General features: G+C 56.5%; 1 protein-coding gene across 1 annotated transcript in view; it reads right to left on the bottom strand.

Annotated features, from left to right (window-relative positions):
* Window positions 1-228: 228 nt before the first annotated feature.
* The window catches only part of atp2a3 (ATPase sarcoplasmic/endoplasmic reticulum Ca2+ transporting 3), a 31381-nt gene continuing 4371 nt past the window's right edge, over window positions 229-27238 (bottom strand). Inside the window, 15 exon segments of the mRNA XM_042338433.1 lie at window positions 229-553; window positions 4821-4938; window positions 5673-5728; window positions 5731-5789; window positions 5969-6102; window positions 7077-7162; window positions 7723-7925; window positions 8385-8605; window positions 9001-9336; window positions 9649-9867; window positions 10475-10600; window positions 11264-11395; window positions 17913-18015; window positions 18393-18481; window positions 22464-22928. Of these exon segments, the coding sequence (XP_042194367.1) occupies window positions 510-553; window positions 4821-4938; window positions 5673-5728; window positions 5731-5789; window positions 5969-6102; window positions 7077-7162; window positions 7723-7925; window positions 8385-8605; window positions 9001-9336; window positions 9649-9867; window positions 10475-10600; window positions 11264-11395; window positions 17913-18015; window positions 18393-18481; window positions 22464-22928 (2391 nt within the window). The 3' untranslated portion in view covers window positions 229-509.

A 27238-nucleotide genomic window follows, 5' to 3' on the forward strand; every position in this document is an offset into this window, starting at 1 on the left:
GGGGGTCGCGAGTGTGTCGGTGGGGGTCGTGTATGTGTGTGTGCGTGTGGAGGGGTGTCACGTGTGTGTGTGTAGGGGGGTCGTGTGTGTGTGTGTGGGGGGGGGTCACGAGTGTGTGTGTGGGGGGTTGCGTGTGTGTGCGCACGTGTGTGTGTGGGGGGGGTTGCGTGTGTGCGCACGTGTGTGTGTGTGGGGGGGTGTTGCGTGTGTGTGCGTGTGTGCGCGCACGTGTGTGTGGGGGGGGTTGCGTGTGTGCGTGTGTGGGGAGGGGGTTGTTCTCAGTGTTACAGTTGCTGTCAGCTGTTCACTGTGACAGACACGCCAGCCAGACGGACTGACCTCCAGTTACCGCACACACGTATGTACAGGAAAAGCTATAAAAACTGGTAAAAGATTCAATCGTTAAAAACCCGCACAACTCCCTGCAGAGACTGGCAGACCTGGGGCTTGGGGCGAGGGGATTCCAGCCCCGCCCGCCCGCCCGCCCGCTCGCTCGCTCGCCCCTCGCTCTACTTCAGCTGCCGCCTCTTAATGTACCTCTTATCATTTTCTTCTGTTTGGAGCAAAACAGAGAGAGAGAGAGAGAGAGAGAAAACACGTCAGCATTGTGCTCCCATCTCCCTCCCCCAACCCAACACACAAACTACCCCCTCCCACACACACACATGCCCCCACACCCTCACACTTGCTCCCCCCAACACACACTCCCCAAACCAAACACCCGCCACACATACACACACGCATCCCCCCCCTCCCCACACACTCACTCCCCCCGTACACACGGCGCGCCACACAGTCCGTGTACGTGTCCACAGCCACAGTCAGATGAAAACTTAAGATAAGAGTGAAGAAAAAAAAAGGGGAGAGCGAGAGCGAGAGGCACCCAGCAATGGGTGGGGGGGGGGGTAAGAGTAAGGAGAGAGCATGTCTGTGCCGGGGGAGGGTGGGCTCAGCGAGGAACCGGCTCAGAGTAAAGCGAAAGGCAAAATCCTGCAGATGCTGGAAATCTCAAATAAAATCAGAAGTGGCTGAGAACCTGCAGCAGGTCAGGCAGCATCTATGGAGAGAGGACAGAGACCTTTCACCGTAGACGCTGCCTGACCCGCTGCGGGTTCCCAGACACTTCTGTTTCTGTTTCAGAGTAAAACGGGTTGAGGAAGTCGACGGGAAGTTGTGCTGCGGGAGATAAAAAGTGACTTGGGCTGAAAAACAACACTCAGTGACACAGCGCTCAGCACTGCCTGAGTGTGTGTGTGTGTGTGTGTGTGTGTGTGTGGTGGGGGGCGCGGGGGTGGCAGAGCTCAGCATCGCCTGAGTGGGTGGGGTGGGGTGGGGTGGGGTGGGGGAGCTCAGCATCGCTTCCGAGGAGAGTGAGCAGACAGTGTTCCTCATCTCTCCAGCCCTCCCCCCCCCACCCCACTGCCCGCCCCCACCGCCCACCACCCCAGTCTGGATAGACCCCCCCTCCCACCCCGGCATTCACACGGACAGGCTCCACTGTGAGCGATGTTCACACGACTCATTAACACAGTGTCAATCCCAGCGGGAGGTTATGGTGTGAATGAATCTGCCATCCCTCCCGAATGTCAGTCTGGCTCAGTCAGCGACACTCTCACCTCCGAGGGTCTCAGTTTGGGGTTCAAGCCCCACGTCTGAGGATTTTGAGCTCACAGTCTAGGCTGACGCCCCAATACAAGACAAAATTACATTTGTAAAGTGCCTTTCACATCGAGAGGAAACCCAAGGCGCTGAACAGTCAGGGATTTGGACCTGAGCTGGGAGTCAGGGAGGGCGGAGGGCAGGGAGGGAGGCCGAAGTCGAAGAGCATGGTTTTGAGACGTGCCTTGAAGGAGGCCAGGTGGGGAGCGAGGCAAAGGGAACGTGGGATGGAGTTCCAGAGAGGGGGAGCAGAAAGGCTGAAAGCCCGACACCCGTTGGTGAGATGGACCGGGCGGGGGACATGGAGGAGGCCACAGACTGCTGAGCGGAGGGAGTGGACAGATTGATATAGGGTCAATAGGTACACAGAGGTAGGGAGGGGCAAGGCCGAGGAGGGGCTTTGAAGCAGAGGACAGGGATTTTGAACTCTATCCTGGGGAGCCAGTGGAGTCAGGCGAGGATAGGGGTGATGGGGTCACGGAGCCTGGTGTGGGAGAGGACACGAGCTGCAGGATTCTGGATGATCTGCAGCCTGTGGAGGGAAGATTTGGGGAGGTCAACAAGAAGGGAGTCTGCATAGTCGAGCCTAGATGTAATGAAAGTGTGTATGAGGAAATGCCGCACGAGACAGTGCGGGGGCTAGAGGGGAAACCGATTGTGGAGATGAAGTGGAGGCGGTGTGAGAGGTACAATCTGAACTAGGACAGCGCCGTGAAGGTTGAGGCGAAAGGAGAGGCGGTGGATGAGGATAGACCGGTCGATGGTGTTGAAAGCAGCAGAGAGGTGAAGGCGGACGAGGAGGCAGAGGGAGCCCTGGTCGCAGACGGACAAAATGTCATTCTGTGCCGTGGTGGCATGGAAACCCGATTGGAGGGGTTTGTGAAGGCAGTGGCGGGAGAGAAAGGAGTGAAGCTGGGAAGCAACGACTCAGTTCAGGTCCAGTGTAGCGCTGGGGTGGGGGGGGGGGGCGCGGAGGGCTGCATCATCATACGCGCAGTTCTTCGGATGAGACATAAAACTGTTCATGTGAACAGAGGTTAAGGACCCTATTTGAAAAGAAAAGGTGGTTTCTCTCTCGCTCACAGTCTCCTGGCTGACAACAACAACAATAATCCTCGCATTCGATATGGCGCCTTATCACGTTGTTGAGACGTCTCAAAGTGCTTCACAGTATATACAGTAGTGTTGTGACTGTGCGTTTTATGGGCGAAAAGCGCACAGCGACGTCCCCACAAACAGTCGTGGATTGAGTGATAAAATATTTTTAGAAGGGATTATTACTCCCAGAAAGCGATCCGCCAATCCACTAACAACCAGGTTCCTACCTACTATTTACACAGACATGTGTGTGTGTGTGTGTGTGTGTGTGGAGTAAGGAAACTTGCCTAAGGTTTCGCCCTGACTCCCGCCCGGGAATCAAACCCGGGTCCTCTCGCTTGCGAGGCGAGGGCTCTAACCACTGCACTACGGGACTCCCTAACCCCCTGGATAAAAAATAATTTGTTCACTTTTCATGTCTGTTTGTGGGACGTCGCTGTGCGTCAACACAGCCTGGACAGAGCCACGAGGGGAGAAACGCAGAGAGAAGCAGAAATTGAGACCCACAGGAAGGCAGAGTTAGTTCAGGAAAAGAGGAGGTTTTATTGAAGGTAAAGCACGACAAGCAGGTGATGTCGCGGACCGTGTTACACACCTTTTTAGGTTGTTATTTGAAAAGGAAAAAAGAGAAACAGAGACAACAGCAGCAGACAGAGAGCTTCAGTTATTTTGCTTTCCGGTTAGAAAAATAGCGTGGATGTGAGAAGATTATTTATTAGGTAACGGTGAGCGTTGCAAGTTATATCCTAGACTCCAGGTATGGAGAGAGAGAGACAGAGAGAGGGTGGGAAGGGGGGGCGTGGTGGTGCTGGGGGAGAGCGAGAGAGTATGGGGGGGAGAGAGAAAGACGGGGAGGGAGAGAGGAGAGGACAGAAGAGCGAGAGAGAACGAGACAGAAGAGTGAGAGAGAGAGAGACAGAAGAGTGAGAGAGAGACAGATGAGAGAGAGAGAGACAGGGTTGCTGTCTGTGAGGAGGGGAGATATATATAATATTAATATATTTTTGGCACGTTATAGGTAAGTATGGACTTAGACGCTGCAGTGACACAGTTCCTCCTGCTTCGTCTCTTATCCAAAAAGCAGCAATGTACATTAACTCCCCCCCCCTCCCACCACCTCACCGCTCCACGGCCCCACACCAGAGTGCGGACTATTTTATTGCTGTAAATCTGCCCTCAGGCATTTTATGACAAAGGTCCACTCTCTCCCCGCCCGGATATTCACTCAAATACGAAAAACAGTCGGGAAATTTAAGCATGACGCGGGGGTGGGGGGGTGTTGGGAGGGCAAGACAGAAGTCAGACAGTGCCCCACTCACCCACTCCACTCCCTGCCCACAAAACACACAGTCACTACACTTTGCACTGAATGCTGGGAAGCACTTGGAGGCGTGCTCTCGATGTGAAAGATTTGCATCTCTGGGTGTCCAGCAAAGTGTCCTAACCCCCCCCCCCACCCCACCCCACTCGCTCGCTCCCCACTCAACAACAACAAGTTACATTCATATAGCGCGGTTCATGTCGGGAGGACGTCCCATTCCCTTGTTCCCGTCCCCCACCCCCGGCCTGAGAAATTGGAGTTGAGAGTTGTGAGAGTGGGGATGGAGGTGGGGTGGGGAGATGGAGGGATGTGGGGTGGGGCGGGGGGGGGGGGGGTAAACACAGACATTTACAACACAGAAGGAGGCCATTCAGCCATCGGGTCAAAGAGAAACCACATCAACGAGAGGGGGAAGTGAGAAGCATATTATAGCCCCCACCCCTCCATCCACCTCCCCACTGCCCCTCGCCCTCTCCCAAGGGACAGAGCCTGATCCACCTCCCCCCACACGTCAGGCACGAACCTCACCTGGCGGGAAGCGAGGACTGAAGCGAGAGCGGCAAGGAGATGGGGGGGCCCATGGAGGGGTGGGGGGGGTGTCACGAAGGGTGGGTGGGGGCGCAGCGGAAATCCAGAGACTAGAGCAGACAGTAGAGCCAGCAGAGGAGAGGGGCCGAGAGACAGACGAAGAGCCAGGAGACGTCCCCAAAGCCCCCCCCGCCCCCCATCGCTGGGTGTTTACCCTCCAGGTAGTTCCGAGCCACGTATTTGAGCGCCTCGTCCAGCAGGATGACGGGCAGCGAGATCTTCAGCACCATCACCCACTGGTGACTGCTCAGCGCCCGCACCTGGAAAATCAGCTGCCGGCAACGAGTGGACAAGGTTACACACTGCAGGCTGCGCCCCAGACCCTCAACAACCCCCCACCCACCACATGCACCCCCACCCCCAACCACCCTCCATCCCCCCCCCTTCCCTTCAACACCCCACCTCACACCCTCACCGGACCCTCCCCCTCAACCACCCTCCACCTCCACCCCCTCAACCCTCTCCCATCTTACACTCCCCCTCAACCACCAACCCACTCCCTCCCTCAACTCCACCACCACCGTACCCTCCCACCCCCACCATATCTTTCCCTTCAACCCTCCCCTCCCACCATACTTTCCCCCTCAACCCCTAACCCATCTTACCCTACCCCTCAACTCCCAAACGCACCATCCCCTCCCCTCATTCTGCCCTCCCCATCAAACTCCGTCACCCCCAATTCACAATGCACCGCCAACAAGGGGGAGCGGGGGTAGACACCACACACTCGTGTCCTGGCCCTCTCAACTCCCCAACGCACTCCCCGAACACCCCCCAGTGGACTCCCCACCCAAAGCACCCCCCAAATACCACCCATCACAGTTCCCCTGAAGCATTCCCCAACCTATTCCCACCCCTCCAACCCACACACACACACCCTTCCTCACTTGTACCCCCTCCACCACCACATTACCTCCAATCTACTCCACAAGTCTGCCCAATGTATCTGAATCTGTACCCCAACAATTCCCCCACTTGACCCGCGCCCCCCATCCCGCGGACTCACTGGCAGGGGCTCCACGTAGAGGATGAGGAAGTGCAGCACCATGGACAGACAGATGGCCCCAGCAGCCAGAAATTCACCCACGGGGGCATCCGCAACAGAGACTGGTTCTCGGACAAGCTGCGGCGAGGGATCAGAGGTCAAGAGTTAAACAAGAGTAGCGGGTGGGTTGGGGGGGGGGGAAGAGGAGGAAGCAACGCAATGAGGGAGGGAAGGAGAGAGGAAGAGAAAGGAGAGAGGGAAGGAGGGAGGGACACTGGAGGGAGGGAGGAAGGAGAGTAGGGTAGGAGATAGACTACCTGTTGAGTGCGTTGCACATCTCAATAGTCACCAGCACGGACAGGGCCATGGTGGTCGGGTAGCGAGAATCAAAGACGTGACAGTCAACTCCTTCAAAGAGCAGGTTGTCGGGTGTGCACTGCATGAAATGTCTCTGGGAACAGAGAGAGAGAGGGAGAGAGTTTACAGGTCATTCCAACATAGGAACAGGAGGAAGCCATTCAGCTCCTCGAGCCTGTTCCGCCATTCTGTAAGACAATGGCTGATCTGTACCTCAAATCCACTTTCCCTCCCTTGCCCTGTATCCCTTAATACTCTGACCTAACAACCATCAACCATCTATGCATCTCAGTCTTGAAGATGTGAATGGATCCGGCCATAATCCACAGCCTTTTGGGGCAGAGAGTTTCTACACCAATCACATCAACTCACATCGCACTGGGATCCACGGGTAAAATGTGAAAATACAGAGCAAAGCAGAGAGAGAGTGAGAGTGTGAGAGACAGAGAGAGAGAGAGAGAGAGAGACAGAGCACTCCATAAGGGGTCAGAAAGATTCCCATGTGTGGGTGGAACGCTCAGTTTGGTTCTGAGACGTTTAAGTACAGGGATGAGTGTGTGTGTGACTGACCAAACAATGCAAAAGGCCGGATGCTGGAAATCTGAAATAGAAACAGAAGTGGCCGGGACCACTCAGCAGGTCAGGAGGCATCAATCCAGGGAGGAAAGCGAATTAACGTTTCAGGTCGATGACTTTGGGTCACTTTCCTCTCTCCATAGATGCTGCCTGACCTGCTGAGTGGTCGCAGCCACTTCTGTTTTTGCAACCTAAGTGATTCTTCCACTGAGAGGATTCCAGGTGCCCCAAGTCGTGCAATTAACCAATAATAATTCATGATAATTAACACCCGTAAATATAACAATCTTTCCATTTGACACAGGGCCTTATCTACATCATTGAGATGGCTCAAAGCGGTTCACGGGAATTTACTGCAAAGTGTAGTGACTGTGCACTTTGCACGAGGCATAATAGCTGTCCCCAAATCCCCCCGCGCCCCCCCCCACTCCCACTCCTGCCTCTCCCCCACACCAGCTGTGTTCCCCCCAACCAGGCTGTGCAGCTCATTACCAGCTGGTTGAAGGTGACTTGAGGACCATCCACGTCGTACATGAACCACCAGCTGGCAGCGCCCACCGTACCCAGCCCCACGTAACCTGGGGAACGAGGGCACAGGGTCAACAGCAGCGACAGCAACAACCCCCCCCACTCCCTGGGCCTATGCAAGACAATCCCATCCCAGTCTGGGACAACGAGTGAGCGAGTGATTTTTATCAGGGGACACCGAGAGAGAAATTCCCTTCTCTTTTCGAGTATCAGGTTGTTGAGACGTCTCAAAGCCCTTCACAGGGAATACTGTGTATTTTGTGGGAAAAATACGGCAGCCAATTGCGCACAAGCAGCGTCCCACAAAGAGTTTTGGATTAAGTAACTAATTTTTTTTCGAGGGATTATTACCCCAGGAAAGTGATCTGCCAATCGACTAACAACCAGGTTCCTACTTACTGCTTAAACAGCGGCATGTGTGTGGGGAATAAGGAAACTTATCTCAAGTCTCGTCCTGCCTGGGAATCAAACCGGGGTCCTCTCGTTTGCGAGGCGAGCGGGTTAACCACTGAGCTACAGGACTCCACATACCTACCCTTCCCTCTTTAAATACCCTGGATTGATTGATGGCACCTGTGAGAGTGTGGACGCCGAGACCCTGATTGCTCACCTCCGATGGCGATGTAGCGGAAGAAGAGCCAGCCGCTGATGAGGGGCTCCTTGGGGTTGCGGGGGGGCTTGTTCATGATGTCCAGGTCGGGGGGGTTGAAGCCCAGGGCGGTGGCAGGGAGGCCGTCCGTCACCAGGTTCACCCACAGCAGCTGTACTGGGATCAGGGCCTCGGGGAGACCCAGGATAGCCGTGCAGAAAATACTGGGCGGGAAACAGTACAGTAAGAGTTAACCCCCACCACATTGACTGTGAATTGACCGTATATTTTGTGGGCGAAACGAGGCAGCTGATTGCGCACAGCAGCGTCCCCACACACAGCCGTGGATTGAAGTGACCAACATTATTATAATAATTTTTTTTTGCGAACGAATGATTACCCCCCAGAAAGCGATCGGCCAACGGAACCCGGGTCCTCACACTTGCGAGACGAGCGGTTAAGCACAACACTACACTGCAAGCCCAGGAGAGCTCTGGAGGATGAACCTCGGGGCTGTTTGGAAGACGGAGGTTGGAACATCTCTCCTCTAGCAACCTGCTGCCCGTCAGGGCGGTCAATGGGACTATTCGCTAACCACTACGCAACAGTACTACCCACTCCACCCGCGCTACAGAGAGAGAGAGAGAGAGAGAGAGAGAGGGGGGGAGACGGCAGGCACTGACCACACCACCTCGCCCACGTTGGAGGAGATGAGGTAGCGGATGAATTGCTTCATGTTGTTGTAGATGGCTCGACCCTCCTCCACCGCGGCCACGATGGTGGAGAAGTTGTCGTCGGACAGCACCATCTCCGAGGCCGTCTTGGCCACTGCGGTGCCCGAGCCCATCGCGATCCCGATCTCAGCCTTCTTCAAGGCGGGGGCATCGTTCACCCCGTCACCGGTCTGTGTGAGGGGGGGGGGCACATGGTCAGCACAACGGGGGGACACACATGGTCAGCATGGCGCAGGGTTGAAAGGGGGGCTTCTTGTGTCCGAGGGAGGTTGGGGAGAGTGAATTTGACTGCTCTCGGGCAGACGTTAGGGAGGGAGTGAATGTGTGATGGAGTGAGTGAGGGAGCGAGCGAGCGAGGGAGGGAGTGAGTGAGAGAGAGAGAGGGAGGGGGGAGTGAGGCAGAGAGTGAGAGGGGTAGAGAGGGAGTGATTGAGTGAGGGAGGGAGGGAGGTAGTGAGAGAGGGAATGAGTGAGGGAGGGAGGTAGTGAGAGAGGGAGTGAGTGAGGGAGGGAGGTAGTGAGAGAGGGAGTGAGTGAGGGAGGGAGGGAGAGAGAGAGGGCTCACCATGGCTGTGATCTCGTTGAAGGACTGCAGATACTCCACAATCTTGGACTTGTGAGCCGGTTCGACTCGGGCGAAGCAGCGAGTGGAACGACAGGCTTCCCGCTGCTGCTCTGGCGACAGGTCGTCAAACTCTCGGCCGGTGTAGGCCTTCCCCGTCACCTCCTCGTTCTCCCCGAAGATCCCGATGCGCCGGCAGATGGCCACCGCAGTGCCCTTGTTGTCCCCGGTGATCATGATGACCCGGATCCCAGCCTTGGCGCACATCTCAATGGAACCGACAACCTCCTGCCGCGGAGGGTCTAACATCCCCACACAGCCAACAAAGGTCAGGTCAGTCTGCGGGGGGTGGAGAGAGGGAGTGTGAGAGAGGGAGGGAGGGGGGGAGAGAGAGAGAGAGGGAGGAAGAGAGAGAGTGTGAGGGAGGGAGGGAGATAGTACGAGTGAAAGTGGGAGGCAGAGAGTATGAGAGAGTGGGAGAGAGTGGCAGATAGGGAGATGGAAAGAGAGAGGGAGGGAGAATGATAGATAGGGAGAGAGTGTGAGAGAGAGGGAGGGAGAGAGAGAAAGATAGTGTGTGTTGGTGGGGGAGCGAGAGTCAGAGAGGAGCTTGGTGTCCGTGCCCCCATCCCCACCCCCGGAGATACTCACCTCGTACTTGATGAACTTGGTGGCATCCTGCAGGTCCATGGTGTCCCTGTTTGGGGGGCTGTCGCGGGTGGCGAGGGCCAGACAGCGCAGGGTGTCCCGGCCTGTACCCCACTCCTTGATCAGAGCCATGATCTTCCCTCGCACGCCCCCCGTCAGGGCCAGCTTCGTGGTCCCCACTCGCACATGTGTACAGCGCTCGATCACACTCTCCGGGGCCCCCTACACGGACACATACATTATAGCCCCTACACACACACACACACACACATTATAGCCCCTACACACACACATTATAGCCCCCCCACACACACGCACATTATAGCCCCTACACATACACACACATTTTAGCCCCTACACACATACATTATAGCCCCTACACACACGCACACATTACAGCCCTTCCACACACACACGCACACACATTATAGCCCCTACACACACGCACACACACACACATACATTACAGTCCCTACACACACAGGAATACCAGCAACCAGCATCAGTGGCCGGGGAGAATATCATCATCAATCACCAAACAATGACACCAAACAACAACCATCACCACCTGGCAGATACACCCACACACACACACTCGTAGACACACACACACACTCATAGATACACACACAACTTGCATTTATATAGTGACGCACACACTGATACACACACAACAAAATTGTACTTGTATAATGCCTTTCACACACAGACACACACACTCACAGACACAGACACGCACAGACACACACACTCACAGACACACACACGCACAGACACACACACTCACAGACACACACACACACAGACACACCCGCGAGTGGTTTATCACCTTGACAAACATCTTGTTGCCTGCCCCGCTGGTCGAGGGATTGGCGGGGGAGCAGAAGACGGACATGGACTTGCGATCGCGGGAGAATTCCAGAGTCACTTCTTTCTTCATCAGCTGTTTGATAATCTGGGGAGAGATCGGACACCAGCGGCCAAACCATCAAACCTGCCACTTCCTCCCGACAAAACCCTTCCCAAATGAGGGCGCGCGTGTGAGAGCACTGCGTGAGAGAGGGTCCAGAGAGCGTGCAAAGGAGTGCGTGTGTACCAGTCCTTGCCAGGCTCCACTGGCTCTCAATTACCGAACTGATCCATTTCAAGACCCTCTCACTCGTCAACAAATCCCTTCATGCCTTGGTACCTCCCTACCTCTCCGACCTGCTTAACCCTCTCACTCCACCACCCGCTGCCTCCGCTCGGCTGACTCCGGCCTCCTGCTCGTCCCTCGTCCCCTCAACCATCGGTGGCCGTGGCTTCAGCCACTACCCCGGAAACTCTGGAACTCTCTCCCTCAACCCCTTCACCTCGCCCCCTCCCTCCCACCTTCAAATCCCACCTAAAGACCTTCCTTTTTGATCGTGCTTACGGTCCCCTCCCCCTGGCTCGGGGTCAGACTCCGCCACTGTCAAGCCCCCCGGGACCCTATCCCGCGTGAAGGACGCTGTGTAAATGCAAGTAGTTGTTGTGGTCGAGAGTGTGCGAAGGAGCGCTTACAAGAGAGCGCACGTGTGTGCGCGCGCGTGGATGACCGTGCGTGCGTGTCGTGGCGAGCGTTAGCAACGTAACTCACATTGTTACACGCGGTGGCTCGCTCCACCTTGGATATGTCGCTCAGATCCGTGTTGAAGACGTTCATCTTCTCCACCAGGCAGGTCAGGGCCGTCTCCGTGGCCTCCCCCACCTTCTCATAGATCCCCTTGGCCTGTAACCCGACAACCACAGGGTGAGCCAGCGCGCCTCAGAAAGCCCCCGCTCCCCCCTCGTCCCCGCCCAGCCCACCCCCACCCTGTTCTGCCTCCTGCCCTGCTCCACCACCCGCCCCATCCCATCCTTGCCCAGTACCATCCACTGTCCCAGTCCCCCGCCGCCCCCCCCCACCCCCCGTCCAGCCATCCCACCCCCGACAGCCCCCACACCGTCCCCGGCGACTGTTACGCACCTCGTTGTAATCCAGCGAGGAGTCGTTACACAGCGAGCAGATGGTGGCCAACTCCACCAGCCCGCTGTAGTCTCCAGGCCGCACTCGGATCCCCGCCACCTCCCTGCGTCCAAACACACACCCGCGTCAGCTCACACATACACCCGTCAGTTTACATACTCGCTGCGCATAAGTCACTGCCCACCCTCCACACGCACACGCACGCGGTGGTCGCCCCGCAACCAGCCCACCCGTCCACCAACACATGGTAACGTGGGTGTAGCTGCTCCAGTGCTAGATGTCACCACTAGATGTCAGCAGCTGACTGTAAACTGATCCTGGGCACAGCGGGGACAATGATCTAATAATCCTGGTGTGAGATACAGCGCTCGGTGCTCATTGCCCCCCTGTACCGGTGCGGGGAGGTGGGTGGGGGTGGGGGGTGGTTGGGAGGGGGTTGACAGAGGGAGTGGGGAGTGGGGAGGGGAAGGGGACGGACACTCACACGTGGCCGTCAGGGGCGTAGGTGGATCCGGTGATGTTGAACTCGTGCATTGTGCAGCTGTCACCCTCCACCTGGTCCAGCACGAACATCTGCGGAGGACAGATCACCGTCACCTCAGGTTACTAACGGCCCCCGCCACCCCTCACTCACTCACGTTCGACACAGTACTGCAGCAACACGGCAGTTTACACCCCCACCCTCGCCCTCGCCGGCTTCACGGCTCCTCAGAGCGAGAATCAAGACGTGACAGTCAACTCCTTCAAAGCAGGTTGTCGGTGTGCACTGCATGAAATGTCTCTGGGAACAGAGAGAGAGAGGGAGAGAGTTTACAGGTCATTCCAACATAGGAACAGGAGGAAGCCATTCAGCTCCTCGAGCCTGTTCCGCCATTCTGTAAGACAATGGCTGATCTGTACCTCAAATCCATTTCCCTCCCTTGCCCTGTATCCCTTAATACTCTGACCTAACAACCATCAACCATCTATGCATCTCAGTCTTGAAGATGTGAATGGATCCGGCCATAATCCACAGCCTTTTGGGGCAGAGAGTTTCTACACCAATCACATCAACTCACATCGCACTGGGATCCACGGGTAAAATGTGAAAATACAGGGCAAAGCAGAGAGAGAGTGAGAGTGTGAGAGACAGAGAGAGAGAGAGAGAGAGAGAGAGAGAGAGAGCACTCCATAAGGGGTCAGAAAGATTCCCATGTGTGGGTGGAACGCTCAGTTTGGTTCTGAGACGTTTAAGTACAGGGATGAGTGTGTGTGTGACTGACCAAACAATGCAAAAGGCCGATGCTGGAAATCTGAAATAGAAACAGAAGTGGCCGGGACCACTCAGCAGGTCAGGAGGCATCAATCCAGGGAGGAAAGCGAATTAACGTTCAGGTCGATGACTTTGGTCACTTTCCTCTCTCCATAGATGCTGCCTGACCTGCTGAGTGGTCGCAGCCACTTCTGTTTTTGCAACCTAAGTGATTCTTCCACTGAGAGGATTCCAGGTGCCCCAAGTCGTGCAATTAACCAATAATAATTCATGATAATTAACACCCGTAAATATAACAATCTTTCCATTTGACACAGGGCCTTATCTACATCATTGAGATGGCTCAAAGCGGTTCACGGAATTTACTGCAAAGTGTAGTGACTGTGCACTTTGCACGAGGCATAATAGCTGTCCCCAAATCCCCGCGCCCCCCCACTCCCACTCCTGCTCTCCCCACACCAGCTGTGTTCCCCCAACCAGGCTGTGCAGCTCATTACCAGCTGGTTGAAGGTGACTTGAGGACCATCCACGTCGTACATGAACCACCAGCTGGCAGCGCCCACCGTACCCAGCCCCACGTAACCTGGGGAACGAGGGCACAGGGTCAACAGCAGCGACAGCAACAACCCCCCCCACTCCCTGGGCCTATGCAAGACAATCCCATCCCAGTCTGGGACAACGAGTGAGCGAGTGATTTTTATCAGGGGACACCGAGAGAGAAACTCTTCGAGTATCAGGTTATTGAGACGTCTCAAAGCCCTTCACAGGGAATACTGTGTATTTTGTGGGAAAAATACGGCAGCCAATTGCGCAAAGCAGCGTCCCACAAAGAGTTTTGGATTAAGTACTAATTTTTTTCGAGGGATTATTACCCCAGGAAAGTGATCAGCGAATAGATTAACAACTAGGTTCCTACTTACTGCTTAAACAGCGGCATGTGTGTGGGAATAAGGAAACTTATCTCAAGTCTCGTCCTGCCTGGGAATCAAACCGGGGTCCTCTCGTTTGCGAGGCGAGCGGGTTAACCACTGAGCTACAGGACTCCACATACCTACCCTTCCCTCTTTAAATACCCTGGATTGATTGATGGCACCTGTGAGAGTGTGGACGCCGAGACCCTGATTGCTCACCTCCGATGGCGATGTAGCGGAAGAAGAGCCATCCGCTGATGAGGGGCTCCTTGGGGTTGCGGGGCGGCTGCCTCATGATGGCCAGGTCGGGGGGGTTGAACCCCAGGGCCGTGGCCGGCAGTCCGTCCGTCACCAGGTTCACCCACAGCAGCTGTACTGGGATCAGGGCCTCGGGGAGACCCAGGATAGCCGTGCAGAAAATACTGGGCGGGAAACAGTACAGTAAGAGTTAACCCCCACCACATTGACTGTGAATTGACCGTATATTTTGTGGGCGAAACGCGGCAGCTGATTGCGCACAGCAGCGTCCCCACACACAGCCGTGGATTGAAGTGACCAACATTATAATAATAATTTTTTGGGGGGAACGAATGATTACCCCCCAGAAAGCGATCGGCCAACGGAACCCGGGTCCTCACACCTTGCGAGACGAGCGGTTAAGCACAACACTACACTGCAAGCCCAGGAGAGCTCTGGAGATGAACCTCGGGCTGTTTGGAAGACGGAGGTTGGAACATCTCTCCTCTAGCAACTGCTGCCCGTCAGGGCGGTCAATGGACTATTCGCTAACCACTACGCAACAGTACTACCCACTCCACCCGCGCTACAGAGAGAGAGAGAGAGAGAGAGAGAGGGGGGGGAGACGGCAGGCACTGACCACACCACCTCGCCACGTTGGAGGAGATGAGGTAGCGGATGAATTGCTTCATGTTGTTGTAGATGGCTCGACCCCTCCACCGCGGCCACGATGGTGGAGAAGTTGTCGTCGGCCAATACCATCTCACTGGCGCTCTTGGCCACTGCGGTCCCCGAGCCCATCGCGATCCCGATCTCCGCCTTCTTCAGGGCCGGGGCGTCGTTCACCCGTCACCGGTCTGTGTGAGGGGGGGGGGCACATGGTCAGCACAACGGGGGGACACATGGTCAGCATGGCGCAGGGTTGAAAGGGGGGCTTCTTGTGTCCGAGGGAGGTTGGGGAAGTGAATTTGACTGCTCTCGGCAGACGTTAGGGAGGGAGTGAATGTGTGAGGAGTGATGAGGGAGCGAGCGAGCGAGGGAGGAGTGAGTGAGAGAGAGAGAGGGAGGGGGAGTGAGGCAGAGAGTGAGGGGGTAGAGAGGGAGTGAGTGAGTGAGGGAGGGAGGGAGGGAGTGAGGGAGGGAATGAGTGAGGGAGGGAGAGTGAGAGAGGGAGTGAGTGAGGGAGAGAGAGTGAGAGAGGGAGTGAGTGAGGGGGAGAGAGAGAGGGCTCACCATGGCTGTGATCTCGTTGAAGGACTGCAGATACTCCACAATCTTGGACTTGTGAGCCGGTTCGACTCGGGCGAAGCAAGCGAGTGGAACGACAGGCTTCCCGCTGCTGCTCTGGCGACAGGTCGTCGAACTCCCGGCCGGTGAAGGCCTTCCCCGTCACCTCCTCGTCCTCCCGGAAGATCCGATGCGCCGCAGATGGCCACCGCAGTGCCCTTGTTGTCCCCGGTGATCATGATGACCCGGATCCCAGCCTTGGCGCACATCTCAATGGAACCGACAACCTCCTGCCGCGGAGGGTCTAACATCCCCACACAGCCAACAAAGGTCAGGTCAGTCTGCGGGGGGTGGAGAGAGGGAGTGTGAGAGAGAGGGGAGGGGGGGAGAGAGAGAGAGAGGGAGAGAGAGAGAGTGTGAGGGAGGGAGGGAGATAGTACGAGTGAAAGTGGGAGGCAGAGAGTATGAGAGAGTGGGAGAGAGTGGCAGATAGGGAGATGGAAAGAGAGAGGGAGGAGAATGATAGATAGGGAGAGAGTGTGAGAGAGAGGGAGGGAGAGAGAGAAAGATAATGTGTGTTGGTGGGGGAGCGAGAGTCAGAGAGGAGCTTGGTGTCCGTGCCCCCATCCCCACCCCCGGAGATACTCACCTCGTACTTGATGAACTTGGTGGCATCCTGCAGGTCCATGGTGTCCCTGTTTGGGGGGCTGTCGCGGGTGGCGAGGGCCAGACAGCGCAGGGTGTCCCGGCCTGTACCCCACTCCTTGATCAGAGCCATGATCTTCCCTCGCACGCCCCCCGTCAGGGCCAGCTTCGTGGTCCCCACTCGCACATGTGTACAGCGCTCGATCACACTCTCCGGGGCCCCCTACACGGACACATACATTATAGCCCCTACACACACACACACATTATAGCCCCTACACACACACACACACACATTATAGCCCCTACACACATACATTATAGCCCATACACACACACACACACATTACAGCCCTTCCACACACACACACACACATTATAGCCCCTACACGCACACACACACACATACATTATAGTCCCTACACACACAGGAATACCAGCAACCAGCATCAGTGGCCGGGGAGAATATCATCATCAATCACCAAACAATGACACCAAACAACAACCATCACCACCTGGCAGATACACCCACACACACACACTCGTAGACACACACACACACTCATAGACACACACACAACTTGCATTTATATAGTGACGCACACACTGATACACACACAACAAAATTGTACTTGTATAATGCCTTTCACACACAGACAGACACACATACACAGACACACGCACGCACAGACACACACACTCACAGACACACACACGCACAGACACACACACTCACAGACACAACACGACACACACACGACACACCCGCGAGTCACAGACACACACACGCACAGACACACACACTCACAGACACACACACGCACAGACACACCCGCGAGCGGTTTTTCACCTTGACAAACATCTTGTTGCCTGCCCGCTGGTCGAGGGATTGGCGGGGGAGCAGAAGACGGACATGGACTTGCGATCGCGGAGAATTCCAGAGTCACTTCTTTCTTCATCAGCTGTTTGATAATCTGGGGAGAGATCGGACACCAGCGGCCAAACCATCAAACCTGCCACTTCCTCCCGACAAAACCCTTCCCAAATGAGGGCGCGCGTGTGAGAGCACTGCGTGAGAGAGGGTCCAGAGAGCGTGCAAAGGAGTGGTGTGTACCAGTCCTTGCCAGGCTCCACTGGCTCCAATTACCGAACTGATCCATTTCAAGACCCTCTCACTCGTCAACAAATCCCTTCATGCCTTGGTACCTCCTACTCTCCGACCTGCTTAACCCTCTCACTCCACCACCCGCTGCCTCCGCTCGGCTGACTCCGGCCTCCTGCTCGTCCCTCGTCCCCTCAACCATCGGTGGCAGTGCCTTCAGCCGCTACGCCCGGAAACTCTGGAACTCTCTCCTCAACCCTTCACCTCGCCCCTCCTCCCACATTCAAATCCCCACCTAAAGACCTTCCTTTTTTGATCGCGCTTACGGTCACCTCTGCCCTCCTCTCCCCCTGGCTCGGGGTCAGACTCCGCCACTGTCAAGCCCCCCGGGACCCTATCCCGCGTGAAGGACGCTGTGTAAATGCAAGTAGTTGTTGTGGTCGAGAGTGTGCGAAGGAGCGCTTACAAGAGAGCGCACGTGTGTGCGCGCGCGTGGATGACCGTGCGTGCGTGTCGTGGCGAGCGTTAGCAACGTAACTCACATTGTTACACGCGGTGGCTCGCTCCACTCTGGATATGTCGCTCAGATCCGTGTTGAAGACGTTCATCTTCTCTACCAGGCAGGTCAGGGCCGTCTCCGTGGCCTCCCCCACCTTCTCATAGATCCCTTGGCCTGTAACCCGACAACCACAGGGTGAGCCAGCGCGCCTCAGAAAGCCCCCGCTCCCCCTCGTCCCCGCCAGCCCCACCCCCACCCTGTTCTGCCTCCTGCCCTGCTCCACCACCCGCCCCATCCCATCCTTGCCCAGTACCTCCCACTGTCCCAGTCCCCCGCCGCCCCCCCCCACCCCCCGTCCAGCCATCCACCCCGACAGCCCCACACCGTCCCCGGCGACTGTTACGCACCTCGTTGTAATCCAGCGAGGAGTCGTTACACAGCGAGCAGATGGTGGCCAACTCCACCAGCCCGCTGTAGTCTCCAGGCCGCACTCGGATCCCCGCCACCTCCCTGCGTCCAAACACACACCCGCGTCAGCTCACACATACACCCGTCAGTTTACATACTCGCTGCGCATAAGTCACTGCCCACCCTCCACACGCACACGCACGCGGTGTCGCCCCGCAACCAGCCCACCCGTCCACCAACACATGGTAACGTGGGTGTAGCTGCTCCAGTGCTAGATGTCACCACTAGATGTCAGCAGCTGACTGTAAACTGATCCTGGGCACAGCGGGACAATGATCTAATAATCCTGGTGTGAGATACAGCGCTCGGTGCTCATTGCCCCCCTGTACCGGTGCGGGGAGGTGGGTGGGGGTGGGGGTGGTTGGGAGGGGTTGACAGAGGGAGTGGGGAGTGGGGAGGGGAAGGGGACGGACACTCACACGTGGCCGTCAGGGGCGTAGGTGGATCCGGTGATGTTGAACTCGTGCATTGTGCAGCTGTCACCCTCCACCTGGTCCAGCACGAACATCTGCGGAGGACAGATCACCGTCACCTCGGGTTACTAACGGCCCCCCCCACCCCTCACTCACTCACGTTCGACACAGTACTGCAGTAACACGGCAGTTTACACCCCCACCCTCGCCCTCGCCCGGCTTCACGGCTCCTCAGCCCCCAGAGGATAGAGTTCAAAATACTGGTCCTCACCTTCAAAGCCCTCCACGGCCTCCCTCCTCCCTGCCTCTGTGACCTGCTAACCCCCTATAGCCCCGTCCGCCCTCTCCGCGCTCTGACCTGCTCCACATCCCCCGCCCTGGCTGTCCCACTATCGACGGTTGGACCTTCAGCATCTTTGCCCTCACCTTTTGGAGCACAATCCCACCGTCCCTTTGCCTCGCCCCCCCCCCCTGGCCTCGCCTCCTTCAAGGGGCATCTCAAGACCCTCCTCTTCGACCGCGCCTTTGGCCACCATCCTATCCCCACCCTCCCCGCCCTCCCTTCCCTCCTGATCCCAAACCATCAGCTCGGGTGCGGATCCCTGACTGTCCAGCGCCTTGGGACGTCCTCCCAATGTGCAAGGCGCTGTGTAAATGTCTCTCATCCAGTGATGAGCTTTGCCCCCGAACCCCACACCAAGTGTGCGTCAGGCCAAGTGGGGCGCGGGTTGGGGGCTGGGGGGGGGCTGCAATGGGATTGACTGTGTAACGAGGGGACCGGGGCCCGGGCGACACCCACTCTGTCACTTTGACACCATGAGATATGTGGGAGGCAGTGAAGCTTCCAGAGGCTTTCACTTCTCCCAGACTATCAACGGATCATTAGCCAAACACCCCTCCGCCCCCACCCCCTCCCCGGCACAAACCAACCACTGGTACAGACTGGAACCCGAGGTGGGGGAGGAGGGGGGGGACGGGAATATCCTGCACTGTGGATGAGGAGGCGTGAATCACGATGGCTGGGGATCAAACCTATGTCAGGAGGCAGAGATCGGTTTTATCTGCGCTCCCCCCCCACCACCCGCTCCCCCCACCACCTTATCCATCACCCACACCGTCACGGCGGGAACGAGGACCAGGTTGAATAATAACAACACTTGCACTTGATACAGCGCCTTATCACGTCTTTGAGACGTCTCAAAGCGCTTCACAGAATATACCGGAAAGTGTAGTGACTGTGTGTTTTATGGGCGAAACGTGGCAGGCAATTGCGCACGGCAGCGTTGCACAAACGGCCGGGGATTGAGTGAGCAAATTATTACTATTTTTTTTTGAAGGGATGATTCCCCCCGGAAAGCGATCCACCAGCCGGGTTCCTAACTTACTGCTCGGTAAAGTGAACTTGCCGGAGGTTTCTCCCTGCCCGCCCGCCCGCCTGCCCGCCCGCCCGCCCGCCCGGGTATCAGACCCGGGTCCACTCGCTGGCGAGGCAAGCGCTCTAACAACTACACTGCAGGATTCCACAGCGCAGGCAAAGTGTTTAACCAAACGTTCCGCCCTGTGTTTTCGGGCTTGGAAGCCCATTTCTCTTCCTCCTTTCCCGGGGTTTGGCGTCGATCCACACAGGAAGGAAAGCTCCCACACACTCGCTCGCTCGCTCGCTAGCTAGGGTTACCTTATAAGGGCGGAGATGTGGCTGGCGCTGGAGTTGTGTGTGAGTAAAAAAAAATGCTTTCGAAACACAAACAAAGAGGGGAAGTGATGTGGCTCAACTCCAGCCCCACCCACCAACCCCCCCGCACTCCCCCACCCTCTCGCGCACCCCCCCACCCTCTTGCGCACCCCCCCCCCACTCCCCCACTGGATTGATTGTGTATTTTGAGAGCAGACTGCCACTTACTTCAGTCAATATCCCGGCTGCACTTACTTATGCACTTAACACGGCTTAACTCGCCACTCCTGATCACTCATTGCTGAGCCCGGAGTGACGAGCGATCGAGAGTTTAGTGCGAGAGAGAGGGATGGAGGGAAAAATAAATCCCAGGATTCATCATGTGATAAGGCGCTATATCAAATGCCAGGATTATTATGATGATGATGATGATGATGTGGCCGGAGCAGCCTTTCACACCTGCCCTGTAGCCTGGGATCTCTCCGCCTCCGGAAGATTCTCCCCTGGGAGTCCTGTAGTGCAGTGGTTAGCGCTCGCCTCGCAAGCGAAAGGACCCGGGTTTGTTTCCCGGACGGGGAGAAACCTTCGGCAAGTTTCCTGACTCCTTACTCTGTTTACCAGCACTAGATAGGAACTCGATGGTCGTTAGTCGATTGGTGGATCGCTTTCGAGGGGATAATAATCCCTCCCAAAAAAAAGTGTGGTCACTCAATCCACGACTGTTTGCGGGACTGTGCGGGCAACTGGCGACCGCGTTTCGCCCAGAAAACACAGTCAATTCACTCCACCGTATATTCTGTGAAGCGCTTTGAGACTTTTCAACCACGTGATAAGGCGCTGTATCAAATGCAAGGATTATTATTATTATCATTGAGGGGAAAGGGAAGGGTGGGGTTGTGTATGTGTGTGTATATGTGTCTGTGTGTGTGTGTGTGTGTGTGTGTGTGTGGTGGGGGGGGACAAGTGGAAACACACCACTAACAAGCTTTTCCTGTTCAGTTATGTAAATAGTTTGCACATGGCTGGAAAGCTGAGTGAGGACTGATTTACGGTTTCACCTCTCCCAAACTCAAACAACGCTCATTCCCCTCCCTCCGCCCCCCCCCCCCCACTCCCCCGCCCCCTCGGGTATCCGGAGCCACGTTCCAGAGACAGGGAATCCCCGTCCCGTGGGCAGAGTGAGTGCGTGGGAAAGGGAACGGCTCCAGAGGTCAGGTGTCTCAGGTTCAGCTCCCAGCACGGAGACTCCATCCCACTAACGCAGCTCAGCACAGCCTCAGATACTGAGGCAGCTTAGACACCGAGGGCTTGTGTCACAGAGAGGCAGAGGAGAGAGAGAGAGAGAGGGAATGAGGGAGAGAAAGAGAGAGAAAGAGAGGGAGGGAGAGCAAGAGAGTGAGCTAGGGAGAGAAAGAGAGAGAGAGAGAGAGAGAGAAAGGGGGAGGGAATGAGAGAGCGAGAAAGAGAGAGAGGGAGAGAGAATGAGAGAGAGGAAATGAGAGAGCGAGAGAGAGAAGGAAGGAATGAGAGAGGAAGAGCAAGAGAAAATAGAGAGGGGAAGAGCGAGGGAATGAGAGAGAGTATGAAACAGTGCAAAAGAGGAAGTGGCAGAGAGAGAGAGAGAGAGGAGAAAAAAGAGAGAGAGGAGAGCAAAAGAGTTAGTGAGAGAGTAAAGAGAGAGAGAAAAAGAGAGTGAGAGAGAGAGAGAGAAAAAGAGAGAAAAGCAAAATAATTAGAGGGAGAGAGAGAAAAAGAGAGGAAGAGCAAGGGAATGGGAGAGAGAGAGCAAAAAAAGAGAGAAAGAGCAAGAGACCGAGAGAGAGTGAGCGAGTGAGAGAGAGAAGAGAGAGAGAAATCTCCACTTACGTCCTGCTAACACCAACCATCCCAGCGATGGCTCTACACTTTCCAACTGCCCGAAACTCTGGAACAATCTCCCTCTATCCCTCCGCGTTGCCCCTTCCCCATCTTCAGGTCGCGACTAAAGACCTTCCTATTCGGTCACCTCCCCCTCCCCCCCGCCTCGGTGTCGTGCTCCTCCACTGTCAATGTGTGTTCCGGGGACGCTGCCCTGTGTGAGGGGCGCTGTGTAAATGCAAGTTGTTGTTGAGTTATAGTGGGCGGGCGGGCGGGTGGGTGTTTGTGTTTGAGTGTGTGAGAGTGTGTGTGTGTACGAATGTGTGTGTATGGGTGTGTGTGTCTATATGGGGTGGGGCATGTTATGGGTGTGTGTGTGAATGGGGGTGTGTGTCTGAGTGTGTGTATGGATGTGTGTGTTGGAGTACGCATGTGGGTGTGTTTGAGTGTGCGAGTGTGTATGAGTTTGAGTGAATGGTTGTGTGTGTGTGTATGTGTGTGTGTATGTATGTGTGTTGGTGCACACCCCCTGTCAGGGCCTCACTGACCTTGCATACGGACATCTGGTTGGTGGTCAGGGTGCCGGTCTTGTCGGAGCAGATGATGGAGGTGCAGCCGAGGGTCTCGACGGAGGGCAGGCTGCGGACGATGGCGTTTTTCTTGGCCATGCGGCGGGTGCCGAGGGCCAGGCAGGTGGTGATGACGGCGGGGAGACCCTCGGGGATGGCGGCCACGGCCAGAGCCACCGCGATCTTGAAGTAGTAGATGGCGCCGCGGACCCAGGAGCCTCCGTGCACGGGGTCACTGAAGTGCCCGATGTTGATGACCCAAACGGCCACACACACCAGAGAGATGACTTTGCTCAGCTGCTGCCCAAACTCGTCCAGCTTCTGCTGCAGCGGCGTGCGCTCCTGCTCCGTGGCTGCCATCTGGTTCCGGATCTTTCCGATCTCGCTGTGCACGCCCGTGGCGATCACCACCCCCACAGCTTTCCCCGACGAGATGTTGGTTCCCTGTGTGGGGGAGAGGGAGGGGGGAGGGGGTCAGTAAGCCACCACACCAAAAAGGTCGCTGAACTGATTGATTTCAAGATCTTCGCACGCCTTTTCAAAACCCTTTGTGCCCTGGCACCTCCCTACCCTCTCCCACCTGCTTACCCCCCCAACCCACAACCCTCTCCCACCTTCTTATCCCCCCCAACCCACAGCCTCCGCTCCTCCACTGGCTCCGGCCTCCTGCATGCCCCTCGTGCCCTCCGTTCCACCGCTGCCAGCCGAGCATCCAGCCCCTACGCCCCGAAACCCTGGAACACGCTTCCTCTATCCCTCCGCCTCCCTCCTCCTTGCCCCCCCCTTCCTTTCCCATCGTCAGGTAGCGCCTGAAGACCTTCCAATTCGACTGTGATTACGGTTTACCCCCTCCTCCCCCCGACTCGCAGCTCAGTGGTGTGTTTGTGTGGTACCTGGCTCAGTGTGTGTTGGTGTGTACCTGGCTCAGTGTGTGTTGGTGTGTACCTGGCTCAGTGTGTGTTGGTGTGTACCTGGCTCAGTGTGGGGGTGTACCTGGCTCAGTGTGTGTTGGGGTGTACCTGGCTCAGTGTGGGTCGGTCGTGTGTGTGTACCTGGCTCAGTGTGTGTTGGTGCACCTGGCTCAGTTGTGGGGTGTACCTGGCTCAGTGTGTGTGGGGTGTACCTGGCTCAGTGTGTGTTGGGGTGTACCTGGCTCAGTGTGGGGGTGTACCTGGCTCAGTGTGGGGGTGTACCTGGCTCAGTGTGGGGGTGTACCTGGCTCAGTGTGTGTTGGGGTGTACCTGGCTCAGTGTGGGGGGGGTCCTGGCTCAGTGTGGGGGTGTACCTGGCTCAGTGTGGGGGGTACCTGGCTCAGTGTGTGGGGGGCTCCTGGCTCAGTGTGGGGGTGTTCCTGGCTCAGTGTGGGGGTGTACCTGGCTCAGTGTGGGGGGTACCTGGCTCAGTGTGGGGGTGTACCTGGCTCAGTGTGGGGGGGTTCCTGGCTCAGTGTGGGGGTGTACCTGGCTCAGTGTGGGGGTGTACCTGGCTCAGTGTGGGGGTGTACCTGGCTCAGTGTGGGGGTGTACCTGGCTCAGTGTGGGGGTGTACATGGCTCACTGTGGGGGTCTCAGACACGGAAGTGCAGTTCCGGAGACTGTACAGTACAGAGCCAAAAGCCACTCGGCTCCTGATTGGCTCCCGCGGGGACTCAGAACTTTGAATAAGCCCCGCCCCCTCCCGCCCCGTGACGTCACCGAGATTTGGCTAAAAGCCATCAACTTCCCATTGGCTCAAATCAATGGTAACTGGGACTACCCCCCACCCACCCCCCCACCCCCCCACCCACCCCCCCACCCCACCCCACCACCCCACCCATACCGCCTGTCACACACACACACACAACAAATTACATGTCAGGAGGACGTCCCAAGGCGCTGGACAGTCAGGGCTCTTCACCCAAGCTGGTGGTTGGGATAGGAGAGATGGAGGGTGGGGCAGGCAGGAGTAGGAGGATGACCGAAGGTGCGATCGAAGGGGAGGGTCTTGAAGGAGGCAAAGGAGAGGGCGAGGCGGATGGACTGCGGGATGGGGTTCCAGAGGGTGGGGGCAGAGAGGCGAATAACATTCTGTCCAGCGTCTTGGGACGTCCTCCCGACGTGAAAGGCGCTCTATAAATGGAATCTTGTTGTTGTTGTTGAAGGCCCGCCTGCCAATGGTGGGGCGGGCAAGGTGGGGGACATGAAGCAGGCCGGAGCTTGCTCAGTGGACAGGTTGTTAGGGGGTTAGGAGGTCGCAGAGGTGGGGGGGGAGCAAGAATTCTAGATGATCTACAGCCTGTGGAGGGTGAGTTGGGGAGGCCGACAAGCAGAGAGTTTCCGTAATCGAGCCTGGATGTGATGAACGTGTGGATGAGGGTCTCGGCAGCCTGCAGTGAGTCAGGCAATGTTGGGTCATGGCACAGATGTGGGGTATGAAGGACAGTTGAGGTTCGAACAGGACAGCAAGGTTCCATATTGGTTCCGTGAGAAGTTGGCTCCTTCCTTGGAGGGTGATGCTGTCAGCGCCCGAGATATGGAGGAACTGACTGGAGCCAAGCAGGAGGAGCTCGGTTGTTGACATTCAACTGGAGGAAGTTTGGTCTCATCCAGGACTTGATGTCCGACAAGCAGTCTGTGAGGACATCAGTGGTCCTGGAGTCGAGGGTGAAGGCAGAGAGGTAGAGTTACATGACTCCATGTCTGCGAATGATGTCACCAAGGGGGAGCATGTAGATGTTGAAAAGGGCAGGGTCAAGATCAGAGCCCTGAGGGATGCCACACGTGAGTGGAGACAAAGTGGAGTCGGTGGGAGAGGTAGGATTTGAACCAGGCAAAGGCAGGTCCACGCAGATTGAGCTGAGAGGCGAGGCGATGTAGGAGGATAGAGTGTTCAACAGTGTTGAAGGCAGCAGAGAGGTTAAGGAGGACGAGGAGGAAGAGTGAGCCGCTGTTGCGGATGGACAGAATGTTATTAGTGACTTTGACCAGCGCTGTTTCTGTGCTGTGGGCAGCACGGAAACCCGATTGGAGAGGTTCGTAGAGGGGATGGCGGGCAAGGAAGGAGCGATGCTGGGACACGAGGACTTGTTCCAGGGCCTTGGAGGGGAATGGGATGTTGGAGATGGGGCGATAGCTGGAGAGTAGGGATGGGTCCAGGCAAGGTTTTTTGAGGGTGGAGATGATGACAGCTTTTTCTAAAGGGGTGGGAACAGTGGCAGTGGATATGTAGAGGTTGATATCAGTTAAAAGAGGGCCCAGGTGTTCGAGCTGGTAGGTAAGGATAGGGATGGGGGCAAAGGGAGCAGGTGGTGAACTTAATTTTTGAGATGATGAAGGTGAGGGAAGAGGGGTAGATGGGGTCAAAGGTGTGTAGGGAGGGGTGGGTAGGAGCCAGGGATTGAGCGGGTGGTGGGGAGCAGGTAGTGGTAGAGGGAGGAGAGGTAGTTGAACAAATCCCCTCGATTTTGGACTCAAGTAAGTCCAACATCATCTCGCAGTTGGGATTGGAGGAGAGGATGGGCGAGGCGCGGGAAGGCAGACGGAGGAGGCGGTTAGTGGTGGAGAAGAGGAGCCTGGGATTGTCCTTGGCCTCCAAGATTATCTTGGGAGTAAAAGGATGATTTTGCGAGGGTGGAGCAGTAGGCTTTGGTGTGGTCAAGCCAGATCTGCCGATCGACCGTTGGGTTTGATTTGGTCCAGGTGCGTTCAGCGGTGCACAGTTGTGCCTTGGTGACTTGGTGACGGAGGTGACTGGTGTACCAGGGGGATTTATGGGAGTAGGAGACGGTTTGGGAGCTGAAGGGGGCAAGGGAGGCAAGGATGGAAGAGAGGGAATTGTGGAGAAGAGAGATCGAGGTGGGTAGGTCATTGTGAGAGGAGGGCCAGAGGGGCAGGAGGTCAGATGACTCCAAGGCAGCGGAGAGGGAGTGGAGGGAGATTTTTTTCCAAGGGCGGTAGGAGATAGAGTTGGGTTGAGTGGGGGAGGAAGGAATGGAGGAGCTAAGGGAGATGAAGTGGTGATCTGAAATGGCTTTGTCAGTGATGGTGATGTGCGAGATGGTGAGGCCCCGGGTGATCACCAGATCAAGGGGGTGACCGTGGATGTGGAGGGAGAGTTTGAGGGAGGAGGGGAGGGAAGAGACGTCAGCGAAGGTAGAGCAGGTTGAAATCGCCTAGGAGCAGAGGGAGAGGGAAGATAGGATGGTGGAGATGTCCGAGAGGAACGTGGGGGAGATTTTGGGGGTACGATAGACGAGGAGGATTTTGAGGGAAAGGTTGGAGGATGGTAGAGGAGTAAGGGGGTAGGCCGAGTGGGAACTGGGAGATGAGAGCCACATTACCACCGTGGCGGTTAGGTAATGGGATAAAATGGAAGGTGTAGCCGGGCGCTGTGGCCTCGGTCAGGGAGAAGGTGTCGCCTGGAGTGACCCAGGTTTTGGTGAGGCTGAACACACACACAGACAGACGCACACACACACACACACACACACAGCTGTCTCTAGTACGTATTTGCAGTGTTGGGGAAGTGCTGCATTGTCCGAGGCACCGTCTTTCAGACGAGACATTAAACTGAGGGCCAGTCCGTGCCGTTGAAGTTGAACGTTAAACATTTCGCGGCGCTATCGGAATACAGACAGGAATCTCTCTCCCGGACCGCGATCCCCAAATACATTCGCACATTTGCTTCATGACTGCTCGTGGGACGTTGCTGTGGGCAAATTGGCTGCTGGGTGTGTGTCCCTCCCTCCCTCCCGCCTCGAAAAAAAAATACATTCA

The sequence above is a fragment of the Callorhinchus milii genome, unplaced genomic scaffold, assembly GCF_018977255.1.
Source record: "Callorhinchus milii isolate IMCB2004 unplaced genomic scaffold, IMCB_Cmil_1.0 Scaffold10, whole genome shotgun sequence".
In the NCBI taxonomy this organism is placed as follows: domain Eukaryota; kingdom Metazoa; phylum Chordata; class Chondrichthyes; order Chimaeriformes; family Callorhinchidae; genus Callorhinchus; species Callorhinchus milii.